This window comes from Calypte anna, chromosome 4A, assembly GCF_003957555.1.
Source record: "Calypte anna isolate BGI_N300 chromosome 4A, bCalAnn1_v1.p, whole genome shotgun sequence".
In the NCBI taxonomy this organism is placed as follows: domain Eukaryota; kingdom Metazoa; phylum Chordata; class Aves; order Apodiformes; family Trochilidae; genus Calypte; species Calypte anna.
The window spans coordinates 2,900,331-2,922,562 of NC_044248.1; the positions used below are offsets into that span (position 1 = coordinate 2,900,331).

General features: G+C 42.9%; 1 protein-coding gene across 2 annotated transcripts in view; it reads left to right on the forward strand.

Annotated features, from left to right (window-relative positions):
* Positions 1 to 22,232, forward strand: part of WRN (WRN RecQ like helicase) — a 44,304-nt gene that overhangs the window by 14,975 nt on the left and 7,097 nt on the right. For both annotated transcript variants that reach the window (XM_030450210.1, XM_030450209.1), the window contains exons 10-28: positions 119 to 196; positions 2,453 to 2,594; positions 4,271 to 4,346; positions 5,345 to 5,412; positions 5,750 to 5,858; positions 7,505 to 7,573; positions 8,028 to 8,110; positions 9,208 to 9,314; positions 10,088 to 10,275; positions 11,818 to 11,995; positions 12,592 to 12,773; positions 13,619 to 13,720; positions 14,109 to 14,201; positions 15,635 to 15,776; positions 18,491 to 18,661; positions 18,799 to 18,893; positions 20,345 to 20,420; positions 20,561 to 20,634; positions 22,072 to 22,150. In XM_030450210.1, the coding sequence (XP_030306070.1) occupies positions 119 to 196; positions 2,453 to 2,594; positions 4,271 to 4,346; positions 5,345 to 5,412; positions 5,750 to 5,858; positions 7,505 to 7,573; positions 8,028 to 8,110; positions 9,208 to 9,314; positions 10,088 to 10,275; positions 11,818 to 11,995; positions 12,592 to 12,773; positions 13,619 to 13,720; positions 14,109 to 14,201; positions 15,635 to 15,776; positions 18,491 to 18,661; positions 18,799 to 18,893; positions 20,345 to 20,420; positions 20,561 to 20,634; positions 22,072 to 22,150 (2,112 nt within the window). The remainder of the gene's footprint in view (positions 1 to 118; positions 197 to 2,452; positions 2,595 to 4,270; positions 4,347 to 5,344; positions 5,413 to 5,749; positions 5,859 to 7,504; positions 7,574 to 8,027; positions 8,111 to 9,207; positions 9,315 to 10,087; positions 10,276 to 11,817; positions 11,996 to 12,591; positions 12,774 to 13,618; positions 13,721 to 14,108; positions 14,202 to 15,634; positions 15,777 to 18,490; positions 18,662 to 18,798; positions 18,894 to 20,344; positions 20,421 to 20,560; positions 20,635 to 22,071; positions 22,151 to 22,232) is intronic.

The window sequence follows — 22,232 nt, forward strand, 5'->3', positions numbered from 1 at the left end:
AGTTATTCTTGGTAAGAAGTAAAAGCATGCCTAGAAATAGCTTATAGTTTGTACAGAGGTTGAAAAGTTGTGGATAAAAAATAATTTTGCTGATAAGAAGAAAATTTCTTTTTCTTAGGAGTCATCCTCAGATAATGAACAGAATATTTCCTCTGTCATTGAAAGTGATGAAGAACTGGAAATGGAGATGATTAAAGTGAGTGCCTTGGGTTTTTTAGGTTTTTGGAGGGTTTTTTAGTTTGTTTTTTGGGGGTTTTTTTGTAAGGATGATGCTTTAGGGTCACAATGGAGCTTAGTGTAGTTGAGGGGAGGAAATGTGAAGCAGAACAGTGTCACTTAGAGAGCAGACAGGTAAATGTGTGGAGACTGAAGGATTAATAATGCTTGACTGGAATATTGCTTGTGTCCTGCCACATCTTTGCTGAACCAGCTGGGGCTTGATCTACCCCCTTCCTGCTTTTGTGTTAGGTGGATCAGGAACTGGTTGAAAGGAAGGAGTCAGAGAGTTGTAGTCAATGGGGCAGAATCTGGTTGGAGGTGTGTGACCAGTGGAGTCCCTCAGGGGTCGGTACTGGGACCGGTGTTGTTCAATATCTTCATCAACGACTTGGATGAGGGTATAGAATGTACCCTCAGCAAGTTTGCTGATGACACTAAGCTGGGAGGAGTGGCTGACACACCAGAAGGCTGTGCTGCCATTCAGAGAGACTTAGACAGGCTGGAGAGTTGGGCAGGGAGAAACATGATGAAATTCAACAAGGGGAAGTGTAGAGTCTTGCATTTGGGGAAGAACAACACGATGTCCCAGTATAGGTTGGGGGCTGACCTGCTGGAGAGCAGTGTAGGTGAAAGAGACCTGGGGGTCCTGGTAGACAAGAGGATGACCATGAGCCAGCAATGTGCCCTTGTGGCCAAGAAGGCCAATGGCATCCTGGGGTGCATTAGAAAGGGTGTGGTTAGTAGGTCAAGAGAGGTTCTCCTCCCCCTCTATTCTGCATTGGTGAGGCCGCACCTGGAGTATTGTGTCCAGTTCTGGGCCCCTCAGTTCAAGAAGGACAGGGAAGTGCTTGAAAGAGTCCAGTGCAGAGCTACTAAGATGATTAAGGGAGTGGAACATCTCCCTTATGAGGAAAGGCTGAGGGAGCTGGGTCTCTTTAGTTTGGAGAAAAGGAGACTGAGGGGTGACCTCATCAATGTTGTCAAATATGTAAGGGGTGAGTGTCAGGGAGATGGAGTTAGGCTCTTCTCAGTGGTGACCAGTGATAGGACAAGGGGTAATGGGTGTAAATTGGAGCACAGGAGGTTCAAGTTGAATATCTGGAAAAATGTTTTTCCTGTAAGGGTGACAGAGCCCTGGAACAGGCTGCCCAGGGGGGTCGTGGAGTCTCCTTCACTGGAGACATTCAAAACCCGCCTGGACACGTTCCTATGCGAAGTGCTCTAGGTGGCCCTGCTCTGGCAGGGGGGGTTGGACTAGATGATCTTTCGAGGTCCCTTCCAACCCCTAGGATTCTATGATTCTATGATTCTATGAACTGCTCTGCTCTGGGTGTCCTGCCTTCAAACCTTTGCCCAACCCTTCTTCTGGGGCTGTAGGTCCAATTGCTTTGTAGCTGTGTTTCTCAAGCCTCTTTTTTTTTAAAGTGGTTTTACTGGTCTAACTTCCTGAGGAGAAGATTTGGATGTTGAGTCTTCTTTTTCTTCACCCTGGCTTTTTTAGCTTTTTTTTTTTTTTCCTGATCCCTCAGAGTGCTGCATGGATTGTCAGCCAGGTCACCAATGTTTGTACACAGGAAGCTGTTGTTCACAGCTAAGTGGGAAGCAAAACTGAAAGGTCTGGGGAAAAAAGTTGAATTTTCTTCTATGGAAGGACCAGGTCTCTTCAGGATGGTTCTCAGTGCTTCATCTCAATCTTCTATAAATGCAGTTTTGGTCAAAAAAAAAAAAGCTGACTTGAGTAGAAGGGGTTAAGTTAGTGTTCCTCCAAGTGGAACATGTTTTGGAAACAAGGAGCAGAACATGACATTGGGATCCTGTCCTTTCTGTTTGGTTTTTGTTATTAGCTTTTTGACTTTGCAGGGAATCTGGTGCCTTCACCTAGCTGAAAGTTTGAAAATAAATAAAAAAAAAAAACCCCAACTGTTTGGGTGTTTTGGGGTCTTTTTGTTTGGTTGGTTGTTTGTGTTTTTTTTTTAATGAAATATTTTAATGTCTTCTAAATTCCCAAGATCTCTTTGCAAAGGAGAAACAGATTGTGTTGTTTGGGTACCCAGGACATTTCTCTTGGTATTTGAATGCTAAAAGTAATTTGTCCACTGGGCTTTTTTTATGTGCTGGGTGCCAATAGATTTAAGTTATGCTTAGATAGATGAAAACTCATGTGTCCCTAGATCAAAGTACATTGTGTCTCCCCTTTCATGGTCCAAAATAACTTTTTCTCCTGATTCCTCAGTCTTTAGAATCTGTGGATTATTCCAAAGGAGTTTTAACAGAAAAAGAGCCCAACCAAGCCAGGAAAACTGATGAAGATTTGAACATTATGCTGGATGGTGATGAAGATGAAGGTGTTGAGGAAGAAGAGGAGGAGTGTTTGGGTAGGTTTTAAAGTCATGGTGCATGACTTCTTGTCAGGAAGGAGATTGAGGTCCTGGAGCAGGTCCAAAGGAGGGCAACCAGGCTGGTGAAGGGACTCGAGCACAGACCCTATGAGGAGAGGCTGAGGGAGCTGGGGGTGTTCAGCCTGGAGAAGAGGAGGCTCAGGGGAGACCTCATCACTCTCTCCAACTCCCTGAAAGGAGGTTGGAGCCAGGGGGGGGTTGGGCTCTTTTCCCAGGCAACTCTCAGCAAGACAAGAGGGCAGGGTCTCAAGTTGTGCCAGGGGAGGTTTAGGTTGGATATTAGAAAGAATTTCTTTCTGGAGAGGGTGATCAGGCATTGGAATGGGCTGCCCAGGGAAGTAGTGGATTCTCCGTGTCTGGAGATATTTCCAAAGAGCCTGGATGTGGCACTGAGTGCCATGGGCTGGGAACTGCAGCGGGAGTGGATCAAGGGTTGGACTTGATGATCTCTGAGGTCCCTTCCAACCCAGCCAATTCTAGGATTCTATGATTAAATGAACAGAATTCCACCCTCTAGAGACTCAAGTGTGGAAACACAGTGACATTTTCTGTTTGTTTTGTTAAAGCAGCAAGTTAAAGCTCATCTGTGTTTTGAAAGGAGTATTTGTCTGAGTGTCAAGATGAAAAATTCAGAGGTGTCTTTGGCAACACGTGGTTGCCTCCTGCCATGATCAGCAGATGTTCTGGATGTTTAGTGGGAATAAAACTGATCTGGGTGTCTAGAAGTCATGTAGAACTGAGGGTTCAGAACACAGCTGAGGGAAAGGTGGTACCTCCACTATGTTTTTTGTTCTGTTTTGTCCCACTGCTGCTTGTTGTAGAATTCTTAAGCAGTTCTGGCTCAGGGATGGTCTTGAGCTAATGCTTTGGAGCTGGCCCTGTGGAGATAAATCAAATGAGGGGGAAAAAAGGCTGAAATATGAGGTAAAATGCACCTTGGCTTGATTGGACCATCAGTGTATGAAAGCTTCTGACCCTGCTTCTGCAAGTTAAACTGTAGAGCTTGTCACTGGCAGTAACAGCATCATCAGGAGAGGAGCCATTTGCTTCTTCCAAGCAGAACATGGAGCTGCTAGACAGGGATGGATGAGATAATTATTCCTTTGTTCAGTTCATCTCTAAACAGCAGCCAGGGAGGCAGCTACAGGCAATCTGTGCTTGCCCAGCAGACAAAACTAGGTGGAAATGTCATGCTTTCCACTACTGAATGTTAATTACAAACTTAACAGAGATCTTGAATGTTTCTTCAGCTTTCCCAGCAAGATCAGCATCCCCTCATATGTCTCCTTCAAACCATGACTTTGTTAGCAACTTGCAGTTGGTTGGTGCAGCAGGATTTTAAAGGCAGGCCCAGTACCCCCTCTGAACATCTCTAATTCACACAGCTATGCATTGCAATACCTGCTGCTTTGTTATCTTATTAATCAAGCCATATGTTTCCCTCCTCATGCAGGGTCTCCAAGGAACCTCTTTGCTCTCTCAATCCTTTATTCTAGCCTGTAAATACCTTTAGAGTTTGATGTCTTCCTTTTCACTGGGATTGCCCAAATCCTGGGCATCAGTAACCTTGAGCTGTTTGTCAAGACAGTGTTTTATTGTATTAAAATATTATTACAGATGAGGGTTTTTTTCTCTCCTCTCTCCTACTAAAGATTCCTTGCTGCCAGAACCTAGTGAAAGCCACGTCACATCTCTGAAGACTTATTTTGGGCATCCTTCTTTTAAACTGCAAGTATATTTTCTGTTACAATGTACACTCAAGGGTTTATTTTCTTTCCTTTTTTTTTCCCAATGATTTTTTTTTAGTGCTGCTCGTTAAACCACTAACAAATTAGGACCTGTGTGAAATTCCTAACCAAAGAAGAGCAGTAAGATGTCAAAATGAGTGTTAGGGTGTGAGTGTTAACTACAATATTCTCCTCTCACAGTAGAGGATGAGTTTCTTGACCCCCTTGATGGCATAGCTGCTCTGATCACAGGTTTGTTGTATCAGGTCTAGTTCAGGTGTGTTAAACAATGAGCAACAAGCTGCAAGGAGGTTATTCTCCATGGGATAAACTTTTAGTCTGGTTATTCTTTGTTATGTGGCTCCAGTTACGGCAGGACAGGCTTCTCTCTGCCTAGCATGGTGTGATCACAACACAGGATGTGGTCCTGTTGCTGTTACTGCTCCTAAATTCAGTGGGAATGGGATGAAATCTTCCTGGATGGCTGGTGGTGGAATGTTTTCTGTGTGAGATGCAGCTGAAGAGCCACACTTGAGGAGAAGAAGCTATTTTACTTAATTAAAATATCTAGTAAATTTCTGAAGTGGAAATGTTTTTTGTTTGTTTTTTTTTAATTGGCCACAGTTATGCACACTTACAAGCCCATGAAAGGATGAAAATAGTTTGTCAAAATCAAGGTCTTGATTAGAATCTCTTACATTTGAAGAGAACTGATTTTCCTAGTGTTTGTTGCTCAGCCTTATTCACAGTTTTATCTTCTGTGAACAACTGCATGGGATGTTGCATGCCTCAGTCCTGTTAGAGATCTCTGGTGTAATGCTGGTGGGACTGCCAGCAGTGTTTGGGAACATTTGAGGAGTTGCAGTGAGCAAAGACCACCCTGTAAGGCAGCCAGAAGGGTTTCATTAACCTGAAGTTCAACCAAATGTGCAGTTCCAGAAAATGCACATGCTGTGTGGAGTGGCAAAATGAAAACACTCCCCTCTGCTTCATTTCAAGGGTCCAGTGGAAAGTGATCCATTCAGTTTTAGAAGACAGAAGAGATAATCTTGTTGTCATGGCAACTGGTAAGTTACTTTTACATCCTAAGAAGCAGTGAAAAAATTATTTTCCATATTGAGGAGAGTAAGACTTCAACTTGGAGACTGTCTCTGTGGCTCATACAAGCATGGGGTGCCCTGGGGGAGTCTGAGCCAGCTACCTTTGTCACTGACCTTGGTGCAGAGAGGGTATCAAATGGATGCTGACTGTATTTATCTTGCTGCTTTTGTTCCTCTACTGGCAGAAACATCACTTTTTTTTTTCTTTTTAGGGTTCAACAAGGGGTTAGAACTGTCTGGTGTAGCTGTTTGCTGTAACTGCTGAGAAAGCATGATGCCTCACTTCTGCCTTTTTGTCTTTAAGGCTATGGAAAGAGCTTGTGCTACCAGTTCCCTCCTGTTTACACTGGATGTACAGGGATTGTCATCTGCCCTCTTATCTCCTTGATGGAGGACCAGGTGCTGCAGCTGACGTAAGTAAGGCAGCTGTACCAAGCTGCTGCTCTCTTGCCTGTGGAAACCCACAGGTTCTGCATGGGGCATTTCTTGGTGTTTAAGGTTGCAGCTTTGTAGAGCAAGCTGTTTGTGTGTCACCTAGAAAGCATATGTTTCTCAAAAGAACACGTGCAAACTGTGTGAAGGGTCTAAAAATCCCTGGCAGTGATGTGAGCTGGAGGCTGAATTGGCACAGGCTCTGTGCTGGTGGGTGGATCCTTCTCAAGTGTTTCTGGATTCACAGACCAAATCCATGGAGAAGTTTCACAGGCTGTTTCAGCTTGGGGAAGTTATGCCAGGACTTAATAAGGCATCATTTGATGGTCTGAGAAGTAACATCTGAACAAGAGGCAGCTGGAAGCTGTGGGCCATGCAGATCTAAGTGCTGGCACAGACTTTTAAGGCTGACAGTGCAGGGGGTCTCCTAACACCTGGCCACTTCACCTCTTAAAAGATCCACTGTGGGAACCAGTGGATGACACTGAATCACTCTTACATGAGCAGTTACAGGTGTCATCAAGATAAATCTCTGATTTGAATACCTGATAATGCTTTCTCTCTGTGTGCTTGCTCTCTGCCATAGCACCTCTTCACTTCTGACATTCCTTTCAGTTGAAGCTGTGGGCATCGTGCTGAGATCTGGAGTTCGTTTCTGCTTCATCCAACTTAGGAAGAGCAGGTTTTTTGTGAAAGAGGGGATAAGATGGTTTTGGGTTTTTTTGAACTGAGAAACATCAGTTATCTGTGGTATTTTCTGCCACACATCATGACTGTGTGCAGATGAATAGCTGGACAGCCTCAGCTGGCTCCATAGCCAGCTCCTGGGCTGAGCATTAATCAGCAGGGTGTCTATCATCTGCATTCAGCTTCCTCTTTGGCTTTTCTACTGTTTTTCCTAAGGTTTATTCACTAACTTCTCAGTGGGTCATGCATTTTGAAGGCTGAGGAGACTGAATTTCTACGACCTCATGCAACTGGGCAATTTGTCTGTCAGTCTGGGTGCAGTTCTGCCAAGGGCTGAAACCCAGAGGAATGAGGGGGGAGGAGAAGCTATCAAAACAAAAGGCTGTAATAAAATGCTGCAAATCACCAAGTTAAGAGAACAGGGGTTGTGCAGGGTCCTGAAAGAGGCCAGATATGAAGTGGCTGAGCTGGTAAGTGTAATTAACATGCCTGTCATTAAGATGCAGCCTCACGATTGAAAATCGGCAGATGCAGCCCCAGTAGCTCACAAAAGATTGAAAGAAGAGGCAAACAGTTGCAAGCTAGAAAGGCTTTCCTCATCCAGATGTGATCAGCTCCATCAGATAATAGCTGGAGGAAGGATACTTGGTGTATTTTTTTTCTTTTTGGATGTTTTATTAGTAAACCTAGCTCTTGTGCACAGGAAATGATCTCTATTGCTCTGATTCTTCTTTGCACTGATCCAGCGTGTGTGTGCTGGGTGGCACGAGCACCACTGACCACTCTTCCTTTTTCCAAAGGTTTTTCCCACAAGGATCCTTGGAAGACAAACAGTCTGACCTCTCAGTTTGAACTCCCTTTCAGAAGTGCTGACACAGGCTGACAGCCAAGGTAGAAAAGAGGAAACCTGTTCCCAACTTGTGCTTTTTATCCTTTGCAGAATGTCGGGGGTTCCCGCGTGCCTGCTCGGTTCAGCTCAGTCAAAAAACATCAAAGAATGCATCAAAGGGTGAGTCTGGGCAAAGCTCTCTGAGTCTGTGGGTCCTGACACAGCTGTGCTGGGCAGGTGGGATGGCTCCCTGCTCTCCTATGGCCATGAAGTTCTTGGTTCTGATGCCTGGCAGTGATACTCAGGCTCCCCTCTGGCTGGGGAAGTGGGGCTTCTTGACTCTGCTTTGTCCTGTGTTTTAGACATGATTTTACCACAGTCCTGTGCTTGTCACCAAGTCATCACCACAGTCTCACCTCATTCTAAAGCTTCTCTGCTGTTTCTCCTTTCCCTGTAGCCCTGTGTACTTGCTTTCCCACTCTTCCAGAGTGCTTTCTATGGTCTTCCTTCCTCTTGTCTCCCTCTCATTACTCTCTGTACTTGCTCTCATTTACATCTTCTAGGTGACCATGGGTTTGTTTCATCTGCTTGGCATTTTTCCTCCCTGACACAATGTGTTTTCTTGGTGTTTCAGGGGTGAGTACAGGGTCATCTACATGACTCCAGAGTTTTGTTCAGGCAACTTAAAGCTGCTTCAGGATCTTGACCAAACTGTTGGTAAGTTGGGAAGAAGGCAGAGGGTGAGTTGGCAGGCAGCTTAAAGTCATAATTATGCTTATTTTCCACCAGTTTCTTGCAGCTAGTCATCTTGGAAGCTAGTGTAGTGTAGGCTGCCAACAAATGGTGTCAGAAAATCCTGTCATTGATGGGGGTAAAAAAAAAGTCATACATGAGAAGTGTCTTCAGCATGGTTGTGGCACGGGAATGTTAGACAAGTTACTGGGAACAGAGGTGCTAAAATACTGATCTTAAAATCACAGGGAGTTAACCCTATTTTAGCCTTTTAAGTACTCTAATCTCTCTGGTCTTTCTCAGAGTGGAATAATGAAATTGTGTTTAGAAACACCAGAGTGCCTCTTAAGAATTCTCAAAGATGAAGCAGCTGGTGCATCTCACAATAGGGTAAATTCAAGGTATATAAACTCCAAGGACTTTTTTTTTACTGAGTTTCTAGTGCTGTGGGCAGAGAGCACTGTGGAGGGAGAAGACAAACCATCTGAATGTCTGGAGTCCCAAGAAACTGTGTTTGGCTTCTGACACTCCAAACATGCAGATTACAAATGGGATATCTTTAGTTGAGTTGAGGTTTTTTTTCTGATTCAGAAAATATAAAGTTATTTTCCAGGGGGATCTTCCCTCATTTTTCTAGACTTTCATCTCTTTGCAGCCCTGAGACAGTCAGGCTTTGTTTTTCAATCTAGAAAATAAAACTAATGACATCTGTAATCAGTATTTATAACTAATATTAAAGTTTGAGATTGGAGTGTGGGGGGGAGGTCCTGCTCAAGTTTTTGACCCACTGTGAGGGATGTTGGAGATTAGGAGCTGGGAGAAGGAAGCAGAGATGGGGCTGAAAGAAGTCTGTAAAAGCTTTTTGGCCTCTTTTACAGAAGATGCCATTAGAAAAATGGGCTTTGGGGAGTTGGTACAGCAGAAGACATCCAAGAAACAAAAATCTAGGAGGGCTGCTGGTGCCTTCCTTCTCAGGAAAGCTTGAATTTGAGGAGAATGGAGTTTTTTTGTCAGTTTTGGGGTTGTCTTGTTCACTGGATTGTCTTGTTAATGTTTCCATGCTGTGGTTTTGTGCCCCCCAGGTATTACCCTCATAGCTGTTGATGAAGCTCATTGCATCTCTGAGTGGGGCCATGACTTCAGACATTCCTATAGATGTTTAGGCTCATTAAAGAAGACTCTGCCACTGGTGAGGGTTCAATATGTCTGATTTCCAGTGTAAGAGGAGGCTGCTAACTCATATGATTGGTTTGAAATACCAGTCTCTTGCTGATGCTCTTTGGGTGTACTTGCCATGACATTCTGGTGTTTATGCAGTCCCTGGGGTTTTTTTCCAACTGCTTAAATGAGGTTATCCTGAACTTGGCCTACCAGAAACTTCTGAAAATGAAATAATTTTGTTGGGTCTTTGTGCTGTAGAAAATAATGACCCTAAGCTTCTGGTTTAATACTAAAAGGGCTTTTTGGTTGATAAAGAGGCTGGGTGAGTGGCTTCTAAGAGCAAAAGGCTACAATTTCTAGACACTCACTAAGGATTTATTGTGTGTAAGCTCAGAAATTTAGACCTGAACTTTAGCTCAGAAATTTAGACCTGAAGTTTACATGCTGCACTCAGAAGTTTCATCCTGTGTTCCCTAAATTTAGCCAACTACTTCAGAAAATTACTGCAGACTTGGGTGTACTTCAGATGTAACTAAAGAAAAGGCTTTCAGAATAAAACCCTGCATTGCAACAGCCTTCTGTCCTTGGCTGCTCTCCTGAGCAGTGTTAGACCAAAGCTTTAGGAAGTGAAATATTAATTATTTTTCAAATAGCTGAGCTGATCCAGTGGTCATGAAGAGATTAAAGTGCCTGTTCACATGCTCTGTCAGGTTTGACTTACGATTTGTTCTTTTTCTTCGTTTAGAAAAGTGTTGGTGACTCCTCTTGGATTTGTTTTTTTTCTTCTATTTTTCATTGCAGGTTCCCATTGTTGCTTTAACTGCAACTGCCAGTCCCTCAATTAGAGAGGACATACTGAAATGTCTGAACCTGAAGAATCCCCAGGTGACATGTACAAGTTTTGACAGACCTAACCTGTACTTAGAAGTTGGACGGCAAAGTGGAGATATCATTAGGGATTTGAAGCAGTTCCTTGCCAGGAAAGGAAGGTAAGGATTTAAACTTGGTTGTGTTCATAGAATTGGTTGGGTTGGAAGGGACCTCAGAGATCATCAAGTCCAACCCTTGATCCACTCCCGCTGCAGTTCCCAGCCCATGGCACTCAGTGCCACATCCAGGCTCTTTGGAAATATCTCCAGACACGGAGAATCCACTACTTCCCTGGGCAGCCCATTCCAATGCCTGATCACCCTCTCCAGAAAGAAATTCTTTCTCATCTCCAACCTAAACCTCCCCTGGCACAACTTGAGACCCTGCCCTCTTGTCTTGCTGAGAGTTGCCTGGGAAAAGAGCCCAACCCCCCCTGGCTCCAACCTCCTTTCAGGGAGTTGTAGAGAGTGATGAGGTCTCCCCTGAGCCTCCTCTTCTCCAGCCTCAACACCCCCAGCTCCCTCAGCCCTTCCTCACAGCAATTCTGCTGGATCCCTTCACAGCCTCCTTGCTCTTCTCTGGACCTGCTCCAGCACCTCAATCTCCTTCCTGAGCTGAGGGGCCCAGAACTGGACACAGGACTCAAGCTGTGGCCTCCCCAGGGCTGAGCACAGGGGCAGAATCCCTTCCCTGGACCTGCTGGCCACACTGTTCCTGAGCCAGCCCAGCATGCTATTGGCCTTCTTGGCCACCTGGGCACACTGCTGGCTCCTGTTCAGCTTCCTGTGTTGATCCCCCCAGGTATATTTTAGTATTTTGGAGTTTGGGTAGTGTGTGATAAAGACTCTTAAACTGATTTGGTGTGGAAGACCTGGGCTTTTTCCATAGCTTGTCTCTGATATCACTCTGGGCGCTTGTGTTGTCTCTTGTGTTGTGTCAACTCCTCTCCCAGTTTATAAAAAAAAAGAAAAAAAAGGCTTTTGAGGTAAAGATGGTGGACTCTTGCTGTTTGTATGTTGTTAACTTGAGGATCTCCAGGATCATAGGATCTTCAGAGGACCTGTTGTGCTACTGTAGCAGTTTAAATGATTATGACCCATGGGCTGATGGACAACTTACCAAACAGTATGGTAAAAAAAGTAAGCCTGTTGTAAGTCTTGGTAAGATTTGGTGGAAAAAAAAGTTGTTTTTTTTAAATCTAATCTGAGCAGAAGAATTGTAGTGTTTGTTAGAGCAAGCAATGTATCTATTCTGGCCTTGCTCTTCTTGTCACAAGCCACCATGTGCACCTCTACAGCAACAGGAATTAATTTGCCATGGCTCATTTGTACCTTTTTATGTAAATGTAGGCCTCTCAAAAGTGGCATCAGGAAAAGCTGTCCTGATGACTTTAAGGCAGTTGGGAGGCCTTACCCTGCTTCTTCTCCAGAGACTAAAACCTTCAAGTGTTTTGCAAAATAAACTTAAAAGCACCAAATAACTCCAAGTCCATTTTTCCAAAGGACTGACAATTTGTGCACAAGTGGACCAGCTAAAATCTGTTCCGATTCCTAAACCCCCAAGAAGAGCTGCTGGAAAAGCTAAATTGCCTTTTCAGCTGGGTTCAGTCAGACTTTTTGCAGCAGGGTGATTATTTCTGTTCTCTGTTCTGTTATTTACAGCAGCCCTACATATGAGTTTCAAGGCCCCACCATCATCTACTGCCCTTCAAGAAAGGCTACAGACCAGGTTGTGTCTGCACTGATGAAGCTTGGTGTGGCCTGTGGGGCATACCATGCTGGCATGGGAATCAAGCAAAGGAGAGAAACCCACCACCAATTCATGAGGGATGAAATTCAGGTGTGTAGGAAACAAAATCTTGGTCCTAATTTATAATTCCTTTTTTTTTTTATGGTGAGGGAACGATTGGGGAATATCAGCATGTGTTTCCCATTTTACTCTGTCTCCAGTTCTAGGCAGAGAACTTGCTGGTCTGTGCTGACAGCAATAGGATTCCTGGCTTATGTTTCAAATTCCTTTAGTCTCTTAAAAGCATGGAGCATCAGAAGAAAATAGCAGTAGCTGGAACAATATCACCAAGGCCTGTGAGCTGCTTTCTCCTTCCTGCAGCTACACAGGCAAAGAGTTATCCTGGGACTCCTCTGTTCCTCTTCACAATGGCTTTTTGTGCCTTTTGTTTGAGAATAGCTGCTTGGAAACACTCTAGTGTTTGCCACAAGACATCATCTCTAATGTTTATAATTCTGTGCTCATTCTTTGACCAAAATCAGACTTAATGGTGCTGTGGAAGTTGAGTCTGGCTCTGAAGCCATTGTCATTTAGGCTCAATTTTGAGTCTGCAGCAAAATGCTGTCACAAAGAGGTGGGAGCATTAACCCAGGCCTGTTCTTCATCCTCATTTCATGACACTCAGCATGTGGCTTCTGTTTTTGCAGTGTGTTGTGGCTACAGTGGCCTTTGGAATGGGCATCAACAAAGCAGATGTCCGGATGGTTATTCATTATGGTGCCCCCAAGGAAATGGAATCCTATTATCAGGAAATTGGGAGAGCCGGTCGGGATGGGCTTCCTGCCTCTTGTCACATCTTGTGGACTATGACAGACTTGAATTTTAACAGGTAAGTGACTGAAGGTGACCACACAGGTAACCAAAATACCCCAAAAGAAAGAGGAGCTGGGGTGGCTTTGGCTGCAAATGGTGAATTTGTCAGAATGGTTCCACATCTTTTCCTGCATGCACACAGTACTGAGTATACTGTAATTTTTCTTGGAGGTAATCCCTCAAGTGCAGTAATGTTGATGAGTTTGTCCTTGTTCCAGTTTGGCTTCCTGAGGAGGCTTTGCAATGCAGGCAGTGATAGAACCTGCTCACTTGTCTTGTAGATATCTGAGCTGTTTTTACACCTGCCTGATGTGGTTTTAGAGCCATCATCACCTCTGAGGAGTGCTGATGCAGCAGAATTACTTAGTTTTGCTCTTCATTGTCTGGATCTAAATGAAGAAATGGACATTTTTTTGTTCTGTATGGACAAGTACTGGTTTTAACAGGAGACCTGGTTTGGTCCCATAGCTATTGTGGGACCAGAACAACTTCTGAACTTGGACATTTGAACTGGTGGCAGGAGACTGTTGGGGTCTGTGGAACCATTTGGTCCCCAGCTCTTTTTCTGCCAGACAGAAACTTGCTAAGCTCAGCTATGATGATGAAAGCTATGGAGAAACAGGCAGGCAGTTTGGGTCTGGTTTTAGTAGTGTGTTTGGTTGGGTTTGGGTGTCTTTTTCTGTTTTGTTTTGGGGTTTTTTTGTTTGTTTGTTTGTTTTATTTTGTTTTTTCCCCTTTTTTCCCTGTTTTTTTTTCCCCATTTCTGGTGAATTTGAGGTAATCACCTGGCATATTTCATTTTTGGTGTGGGACAGGGGAATGTTGGTTGGTATTTAAGGCTCTCCATTTTTCCTTTTCCAGACATCTGCTAAGTGAGATACGCAATGAAAGCTTCAGGTTGTACAAACTGAAGATGTTGGCAAAAATGGAGAAGTACCTCCAGTCAAATAGCTGCAGGAGGAAGTGAGTATTGGAATCTCCTTTAGGCTTTATTGTCACTTCAGTCAGCTCTGCTGAGACCCACTGTGACTCGGTGACAACTGGAGGTTGTAACCAGAAGGCATTTTAAAATCACAGTAAATGTCTTCTGCACACTCTTTATAGTACAAGGCAGTATCAAGAAATAAAGCTTTCAGTGTGTTTATACATAAACATCAAATGCTTCCTTATTTACTTTAAAAAAAAACAAAACCCAAGAACAACCCAATTTTTCCTGTACAGGAGTCAAGGCTGAATAATTGGCTCCCCAGTGGATTTATTAGTGATGGCTGATTTCAACTCTGTTTTCTGCAATAAATTTAATGTGTAAATTCTTGGTCTTTTATTTAATTCCCTCCGTTCCCTTGGGCAGAATCATCCTGTCTCATTTTGAAGACAAACAGCTCCGAAAGGTTTCCTCTGGCATCATGGGCACAGAAGAATGCTGTGATAATTGCAGGTCCAGGTAAGCTTTCTTCCCTGAAGACTGATACAAGAGGTTATGTTCTCTCAGGGTGACTTAAAAGGCAAATTATCTAAAAGAATTGACTTTTTAATGCATCTGATCTTGCAGGTGTTCAGCCTGGAGTTGATCTCTGAACAACTGTCTCTAACTTTCTCCTGAATAGTTGAGCCAAGCTGTGAGGTGTCTCAGAGCTCTGAGTTAGGCTGGGGGGAAAGCCTGTAAACAAAATGTGGTCACAATCCCTAAAAGGGTTTAGAGCAACACTCTTAGTCTGCAAAATAACTTCTGGGCATCAGTTTAAATCCTGTGAGGAAATTAATCCCAAAAGGAAACACAAGTGGAGCCCCATGCCATGTGTCTAAGGTTAAAACGCCAGAGTGCTCAGGGAGCAGCTCTCCTCTTACAGTCTGTGCTGACATATGTTCTTCCCAGCACTGCTAATAAACTCCAAGATGTCCTGAAGGGAAGCTGGGGGGTTGGTAGTCACACAGGTATGAGCAGAAACACCTTCCCCAGAGTCTCCTCTGTGCATTTACATACAAGTTATAACAAAGGATTCCTTGTTCTTTGCTGGTAGCCTGATGCTTCCTGATCAGAGGCAAGATGTTATGCTGTGTTGCATTGAAAAAAAAGTTATCAATTCAGCTCCATTTCCTCTCTGCTTAAGGATTAAGAAATCTTTCCTTAGCCTCTACCAAAGCTAAGCAAGAAGATCATTTGAGAGATCATCATTTCAATCTTGGCAGTTGTATTGCTGTGCCAGTAAGGAGCCACATAGTGAGTTTGTGTTGCAGAACTAAAATCACTTGAAAAAGATCATTGGCCTCTTTCTCATCCTTAGAAGGGATTTGTGCCAATTTTTCAGTGGGAAGGTTAGTAATAAATGCATTAACAAACCCTAGAAAAGCTTTATTGGGATTGCTCTTTCCTTCTGATTTTTTTTTTCCCTTTTGTGTTCTTTTTTTTAAAAAGACAAAACTTTGCAACTAGGTGCAATTTAAGAAATGTCTTGTGTGCTTAAACCAGTCCAACTATTCAAGTACTAATTATTCAAATACTAAATGCAGAAGGTTGCTGAGCCAGTGTTGCTCTGTCACAGAAAGTACCATGAAGAGCTGCTTAGTGCTGCACTGGGCATAACCACAAGTGATTATGGCTTTTGCTTGCTCTCTTCTTCACCCTAAAACATGTTTAGCTGTTTATAATACTGTAACTTGAAGGGTGTATTGTTATAGAATGGGTTGGGTTGGGAGGAACCTTAATGATCATCTAGTTCCACCCCCCTGCATGAGCAGGGCCACCTTCTCCTAGATCAGGATGCTCAAAGTCCTATCCAGTCAGTGATTTTATTTAGTTATCACTTGGCAATATTTGAAAGGAGGGAGGGGACTTGATTTGCTTGTGTTAACTTTGGCTTTCTTTGTGCATTTCAGAGCCTCTTGTTGTGCAGTCTCCAGTGACTCAGAAGGTGGTTTTCAGGACTTTGGGAAGCAAGCACATCAGCTGCTGTCTGCAGTCACTGCCCTGGAAGAGAAGTTTGGAACCAGACTTCCCATCCTGTTTCTCCGAGGGTCTGTAAGTGATGATAAAAACCTTTGCATGTGTCCCAAGAGCAGAGGGACTGGTTCAGTGCCTTTGCTCACTGATACACCAAGCAGTACTTGGATTTACTTAATGTATAACTGCCTGGACACACACATAAATTTGGAACCTTCTTATTGGAATGCTGGATCTCTGTAGAGAGAGGTAGCCTGGGTGTGCTGAAGCTGCTCAGCAGCACTTCCCATGAAGCAAATGCCATTTTGTATCTCAAGGCAACAGCCATAAAAAAGTGGGCCTCCTAAGCATGTTGTACTTAATTTCATGCTCCTACAGCAAAGGAATAGTGTCTGCCTCCAGGCTCTTGCTATCTTCATTCTGTTTTTTTTTAGCAGTGTAATATGGCCCAAGAGTTCAGCTTAGAAATAATACCCGTTACTTGCCCTGTGGGGAGCTATCCTGTATTTTTGGGGGGTTGTTTTGAGTTGGTTATTGAAAACTCTTTGTTAAACACATGTACACCAGCCCAAGTATTGGCAGAGGTTCTAAAGCTCCTCCAGTAAGGAGCTTTTGGTTTTGTTTTGGCAAGTTTGTTTTTGTAGAGACTTTAAAGTGTTCTGTTCTTTTTTCAATGATGATTCACCACTCCTGTTATCCTCTGAGCAGCCTTTTTCAGAATCAGGAATAAACTCATCTCTGCTTGGTAATCAGTGGGCTTGTGTTTGAATAAAACAAATGATGGTTTGTGTTCTAGCTTTGCACTGCTGGCTGGCTTGGAATAGTGAGATGGGAAGTTGGATACTAGAATGAATATAAATGATTTCTACTGATCATAACTTGTATTTTTAAATATTAGGTAAGAAATCCACCAGAAACAAAATATGAGAGTGAGAACAGAACGTTTACAACTTGAGGGGAAAACTGTAGCCTCTAGTACTTGATAAAACTGGGTGAATGATGTCTGTCTTTACTTAATTTAAGTTGCTAATTGTCACACAAGCATGTTTAGGGGAAAAATGTCATCTTACAGGTTTTAATTTAGTCTTGATTGTTAATTTATTAGCCATTACTAACATGTTAAGATGGTGGCAGGTTTGCACTGCAAATGCAGAGTTACCTTTTAGTGCTTACATGAAGTACCTTTTTCTGGGCTAACATAATTAAAGAATTAATTTTGTTGCACCAATGTATACTTTAGAGTGACAATTACCATGAAATCAATATCACCATAAATTACATCCTGTATCTGCCCAAGGATGACTCTTATGTTGCTTTAAACTCCTGAGTATAATTCAGGGAGAATTTGTGCTCACTTTAAGTTAGTGGCATCTTTTTCTAAAGTGCAGGTGGCCCCCAGCAGGCTTTGGCATGGACCACAGAGGAGACCATGTTTTCATTTCATATTTGAAAGCTTGAGTCAGACCATAAAAACAAACCAGGGCCTCTGGGAAGCTGAGCTAGAGCTGCATTGAGAGAAATATTACACTCACCCTGCTAAACAAAGAACAATATGCAACTCTTGAAGGTCTCCTTTCATCAGCCAGGGGGAAGTTGTAGCTATTCAGCAATTATTTTGTTGTCTCAGTGAGTCAGCTTTTAGTAGGATCTCTGGCATTTAATAATTTTTAGGAAGTTGAACTTGTTATTTTGGCCTTTGTTGGTCAGTCCTGTGCCAAGGTTAATTGATAATGCTTAACCCAAACATAGACTCAAAGTTTACCAGTTGGCATCTTATTCCTTTTACAGTTATTTCCATTGTTGAACTGTATCAGAGGCACTTTTACCTTTTAATATTTGATACCCTGATACTTCCCTGTTTCAGAAAAGTTCTCAACTTCTCAGGCTCATGCCAAGAAGTTTTCTTACTATGAAGGAAGCTTTAGCCCCTTGCCATCTGTTTGGGCCCTCAGTTCAGCTGAGGTGAGAACCCATCACACAGTACATAATAAGTTGTTTTTTTTTCTTTTAGAGTCTGAACTTTTGGTAAGGGAGGAATGAATCAGCAGCATTTTAAAAGAATATTAAAAAAATGAAAACCAAACAAACCCACTGCAAAGTGAAGACTGAAGGATGAGGGAGGAGTAGAGCACACCTCTGTAGTGAGCTTGCTGCTGGCTTTGTATTGCTGTCCTGGGATTTAAACAGGACTTACCAATTTGTTTTGCCTTCTGTAGGCTGTTTTTAATTAAAAACAAAAGATGTAACAGCTTCTCTTTTGAACTCATGCAATATAAGACTGACCTGAGCTGCATGAATACAAACAGCAGATTTCTTTCTTGACTGCTGTGGATAGCTGGGTCATTCCTCTCACCTCCTCCTTATCCAGAGGGAAGTTGTGGATAGCTGGGTCGTTCCTCTCACCTCCTCCTTATCCAGAGGGAGATGTTTGAACAGTTCTGTGATCTTAAGAGTAGGTTTGTCTGGAGGTCTTGCTACAGGAGAAAGTCATGATCAGCAGAAAGCACAGGAGAGGGTTGGGTTAGTGGAGGTGAAGCTGTTCTTCAGGCACTGGGCAGGTTTGTGCTCTTATCAGTGAGCTGCTGTAGGTGGGATTATTGTAGTGGCTATTACCTAAACTTCAATAAAATATTTTGGCTTATGACTTTTCTGTAAAGCTCTTCTGTGGAGAAATGTTCCTGGGGGGGGGACAAACATTCCTGGCATCTCTGGTTTTTGGTTTACTGGTTATATGGGAAGCTTTCTTCCACAAGGACTGCAGAAGTCTGACCAGTTCTTTTTAATCATTTTAGAATTCTCAGCGTTTGCCAGAGAGATACAGAAGACACCCTCTCTTTGGTGGTGGAAAAGAGTGGCCAGAGAACTGGTGGAAATTGCTCTGCCAACAGCTGATCATGGAAGGGTTCCTGAAAGAAGTCACTGGGCATAACAAGTTTGCAACCACGTGCATGCTTACCCAGAAGGTACTTCTTGGTCTGAAACTACCCATCAGAGGCTTCTCTGAGTAATCTATTAAAATCTATTAATATCTATTAATCTATATTATTAATATCTATTAAAATCTATTAATAAAACCAGTCACCTGGTTTATTGCTTACAGGGTAGAAACTGGCTGCTACAAGCTGGATCTGCCTCAAGTGCAAGTCTCCTGTTACAGTCCAGTGAGGACCTTAATCTGCAGAGACCCACGAGAAGGTATTTATTGTACAGGAGTTCTCTTGAGCACTTTTTTTTATCAATTTAGCATTGGATTCTGAAACCTACTTCTGGAGATGGCTTTGGTTGGACAGGAGGCTTCTGCACGTGGGGTTTCTAGCCAAATTTTTCCCCCAGTATCATAATGGAAAACAAGCCAATTGGGGTGTCTGGGGAGCTACCTCTGCTGCTGGTGTGGAAGGTGACATCTCTCCTCCTCCTGAGAGCACACAGCTTGCATCTGGCAGTGTCTCCTCACTGAGGTCTCCAGTGGAGCTCATCAGGTGATTGTGGAACTGGGAAGCATTTTGTGGCAGTGCATCCTCGTGGAGAAAGCAATTGGCTAGAGACAAGAAATGGTGGAGGAAAATCCATTGAGGTTTATGTTCTTTTTAATGGTGATGAGCTGAACAATGAGACTTGAAATAGAGCAGCTCACAACTTGTTTTCCCAATTATGCACTTGACCTACTTTTTCATAACTTAAGCTGAGAATGAAGCAGGAAAGCCTTTAACAAGAATTTATACAACACAAACATGTAATAGCTTGCCTGTCTTGCTGCATTTCATTGTGACATTTTAATTTTTTAGAGTCCTGGAGAGTGTGTCTGCTGAAGTGGGGTGGTTTGTTTTTTTCAGTGGTGGTCAGGTATTTGCCAGCTCATAGAGCTCATAGCTCCAAGAAAGCAGCGTGTGAAGCTTGGCTTCCCATCTTTTGCTTCTGGTTATGTTTAACAAATGCCATTGTGTTGGTCTTCACAAACATTAATTCTGACCAACCCCTCTGAAAGGAAAGAGGATCAGCTGGAGATCACAGAGGCTTTGCTGTGACAAGAAATAATATTAGAACAAAGATGCTCAGTGCTGGTCTTAGGAGCCTCTTCTGATGTCTACATTGTCCTAGTGGTGTTCAAAAATAAGTAAATCAGGTAATCACAAAGTAGTGGTTTTCTTTTCCTGATAATATTCTGATGTTGTGGCCCTTCCAGCTGCTGCCTACAGGTCTTCTAGAAGGAATCAAAATACTTATTATTAAACATCATGCAACAGCTAAGGGAGTTGGCATAATGCAAACCAGAAAGTTGGTATTCATTTGTTTTATCCAGTAATGGGATCTTTAAAGTCTTTTTTTTTTCAGCTTTTGTCAGAAAAATTCTATATTTGTGACCAAAATCTTTTCTTTCCTAAGACAAGATTCTTTTTCCTTGTTAAAGCTTCATTATTAACAGGCTTTGAGGTCCTTAGTGGCTTTTTCCCCACAAAGAATAGTGATTCAAATCATTAGGAAACAGGAAAAAAGCTTGATCTGCCAAAGATAGCCCTGTACTGAGTTCAAATCAGTTTGCTCAGCTAACTGCTGTGGGGTCTATGTTGTTTTGTTTTAAAATGGCAGTGTCACTGCACAAGTGACTTGGTCTGATTTGATTTAAGATGTAATTAATTTTATTACAGCAGCAGACCTTTACCTGTGCTCTCAACACAGCACTCTCCAGGCAGAGGAGGGAAAACTCAGTCACCAGCCAAGCAGGTCTGTATGGCTACAACTCCTCTTGCACTCTCTGCTCCATCCTTGATTTTATAAAAAAGATCTTTCAAGTTTTTGCTGCAAGTTTTTTTTTTTTTCAGTGGAACAACTGGTAAATTGGCATTTTTGTCCTTTTTTATTAGATGTCTCTGCATGAGATGTTTTCATATGAGAGAAAAGGTGCCATTCCTGCAAGAGGCAATAACATGCTTAGCAGGTACAGTATTCTAAATTAAAACTATTACTAAATTTTTACTGTGTTAATAAGAATGCTGTTTGCAGGATGACCTTTAAAACCAGCAGTCTCCTACATGAAGGGACAGTAAAAATGTTAAATGTATTTTAAAAAATACAAGGGCTTAAAACTTTCTGTACTTTGCATTATATTTCAAAGCATTTGACTATTACAGTGTGTAACAGGCTTTGAATTTGACAAACTGTGTGTGCTTGTAGTGTCACAGGCAAAGCAAGCTTTATTAATTGCTGAATTACAAACTTTCTCCCTGATATTGCTCCAAACTCTATTTAGAAAAATAGCAAAGGTTGATGGAGCAATAGCAGATTTATAATGGATGCTCTCACTGGTTTTTTAGTCTGTCTTCCATCTGATGGTTCAAACCATGATGGTTTTTAACTTGTCATAATTTAAAATAAGGAATGGAGAAGAGTTTTTAGGTTTTCTTTTTTTCTTTTTTAAGAAGTTTGCAAATACAGTTGAAGCACTGAGGTGACAAAGGTTGTGCCTAAGTCTTAAAGCTGCCAGAACTGTGTGCCCTGTGTAAGAGCAGCAGAGGATTCTCCTTTCTACACCAGTCTGGAGAGCACTGTGATTAAGCTGAGGCTTTCTGCCCTCACAAGTGATGAAATAAGCTTTTAAAAAAAATGAATTTGTTTCCCTTGGGTGGTGCTTCAGGTTAAGCCCACCTTGCCTTTCTGAGCAGCTGGATTCCTCCTTCAGGCAAGCAGCCTGATGCTAGCAGACCCCAGGGAACAAGATGTCACTGCAGCCATGGGAGGAAAAATCACTTCAGGGGCAGCTGCAGTCCAAACCAAGTGTTATTTCACACCATGCACACCATTTCACACCTTCCTCCAGCTCACCTGCTAGCAGTGTAATGGAGCAGTCTAATTGGGGGTACATGGGAGCTGTGGTTGCTCTGTAGGCATTGCTGGTGGTAACACCAGCTAATTCTTGCTTCCAGTAACTTTTTAAGTGGTTCTTTTCAGCCAGGATGAATGTTATCAGCCCTGGGGGGAAGTGCACAGTGTCTCTTGTGACAGAATAATGTCATGAGTGGACAAGTGCTTGTAAAAACATGGTTCTGTTAACAGTATGGCTATCCAAAGGTTGATAGGGATATTGGTAGGGGGGTTGGTTTTGTTTTCCCCACAAAACAATTTAATCTGCTTGAGCAAGAGGCTGTTTAAGTTGCACGACCAGGCACAGGGATTCTGTTACCTTAGGGCAGCTGCTGACTCTCAGCTCAGGTCCTGTGTGAGTGCAGCAGGAGCATGAACGTGCAGAGCAGTCTGATGGTGCTGTCTGAGCAGGCAAAAGAAGTTGGGCTGCTGCTCTCCCACAGCCTCCTGCAAAGTTCCTGAGTACATGGATCTAACACAGGGCTTGCTTCTCACTTCTTTTATTTTTTGTTAGTGCTGCAGAGCGTTCCCCAGTGAAATCTCCTCTGAAGCCCCCAGAATCTGCTGTGTCATCCCGAGAAAAAGAACTAGTGGTAAGTTTGGGGTGGGTTATTTTTGGAAAAAAGAGGGGTATTTGTGAATTGTAGTCAGCCTGCAGAGCACAGCCCTCCTGTG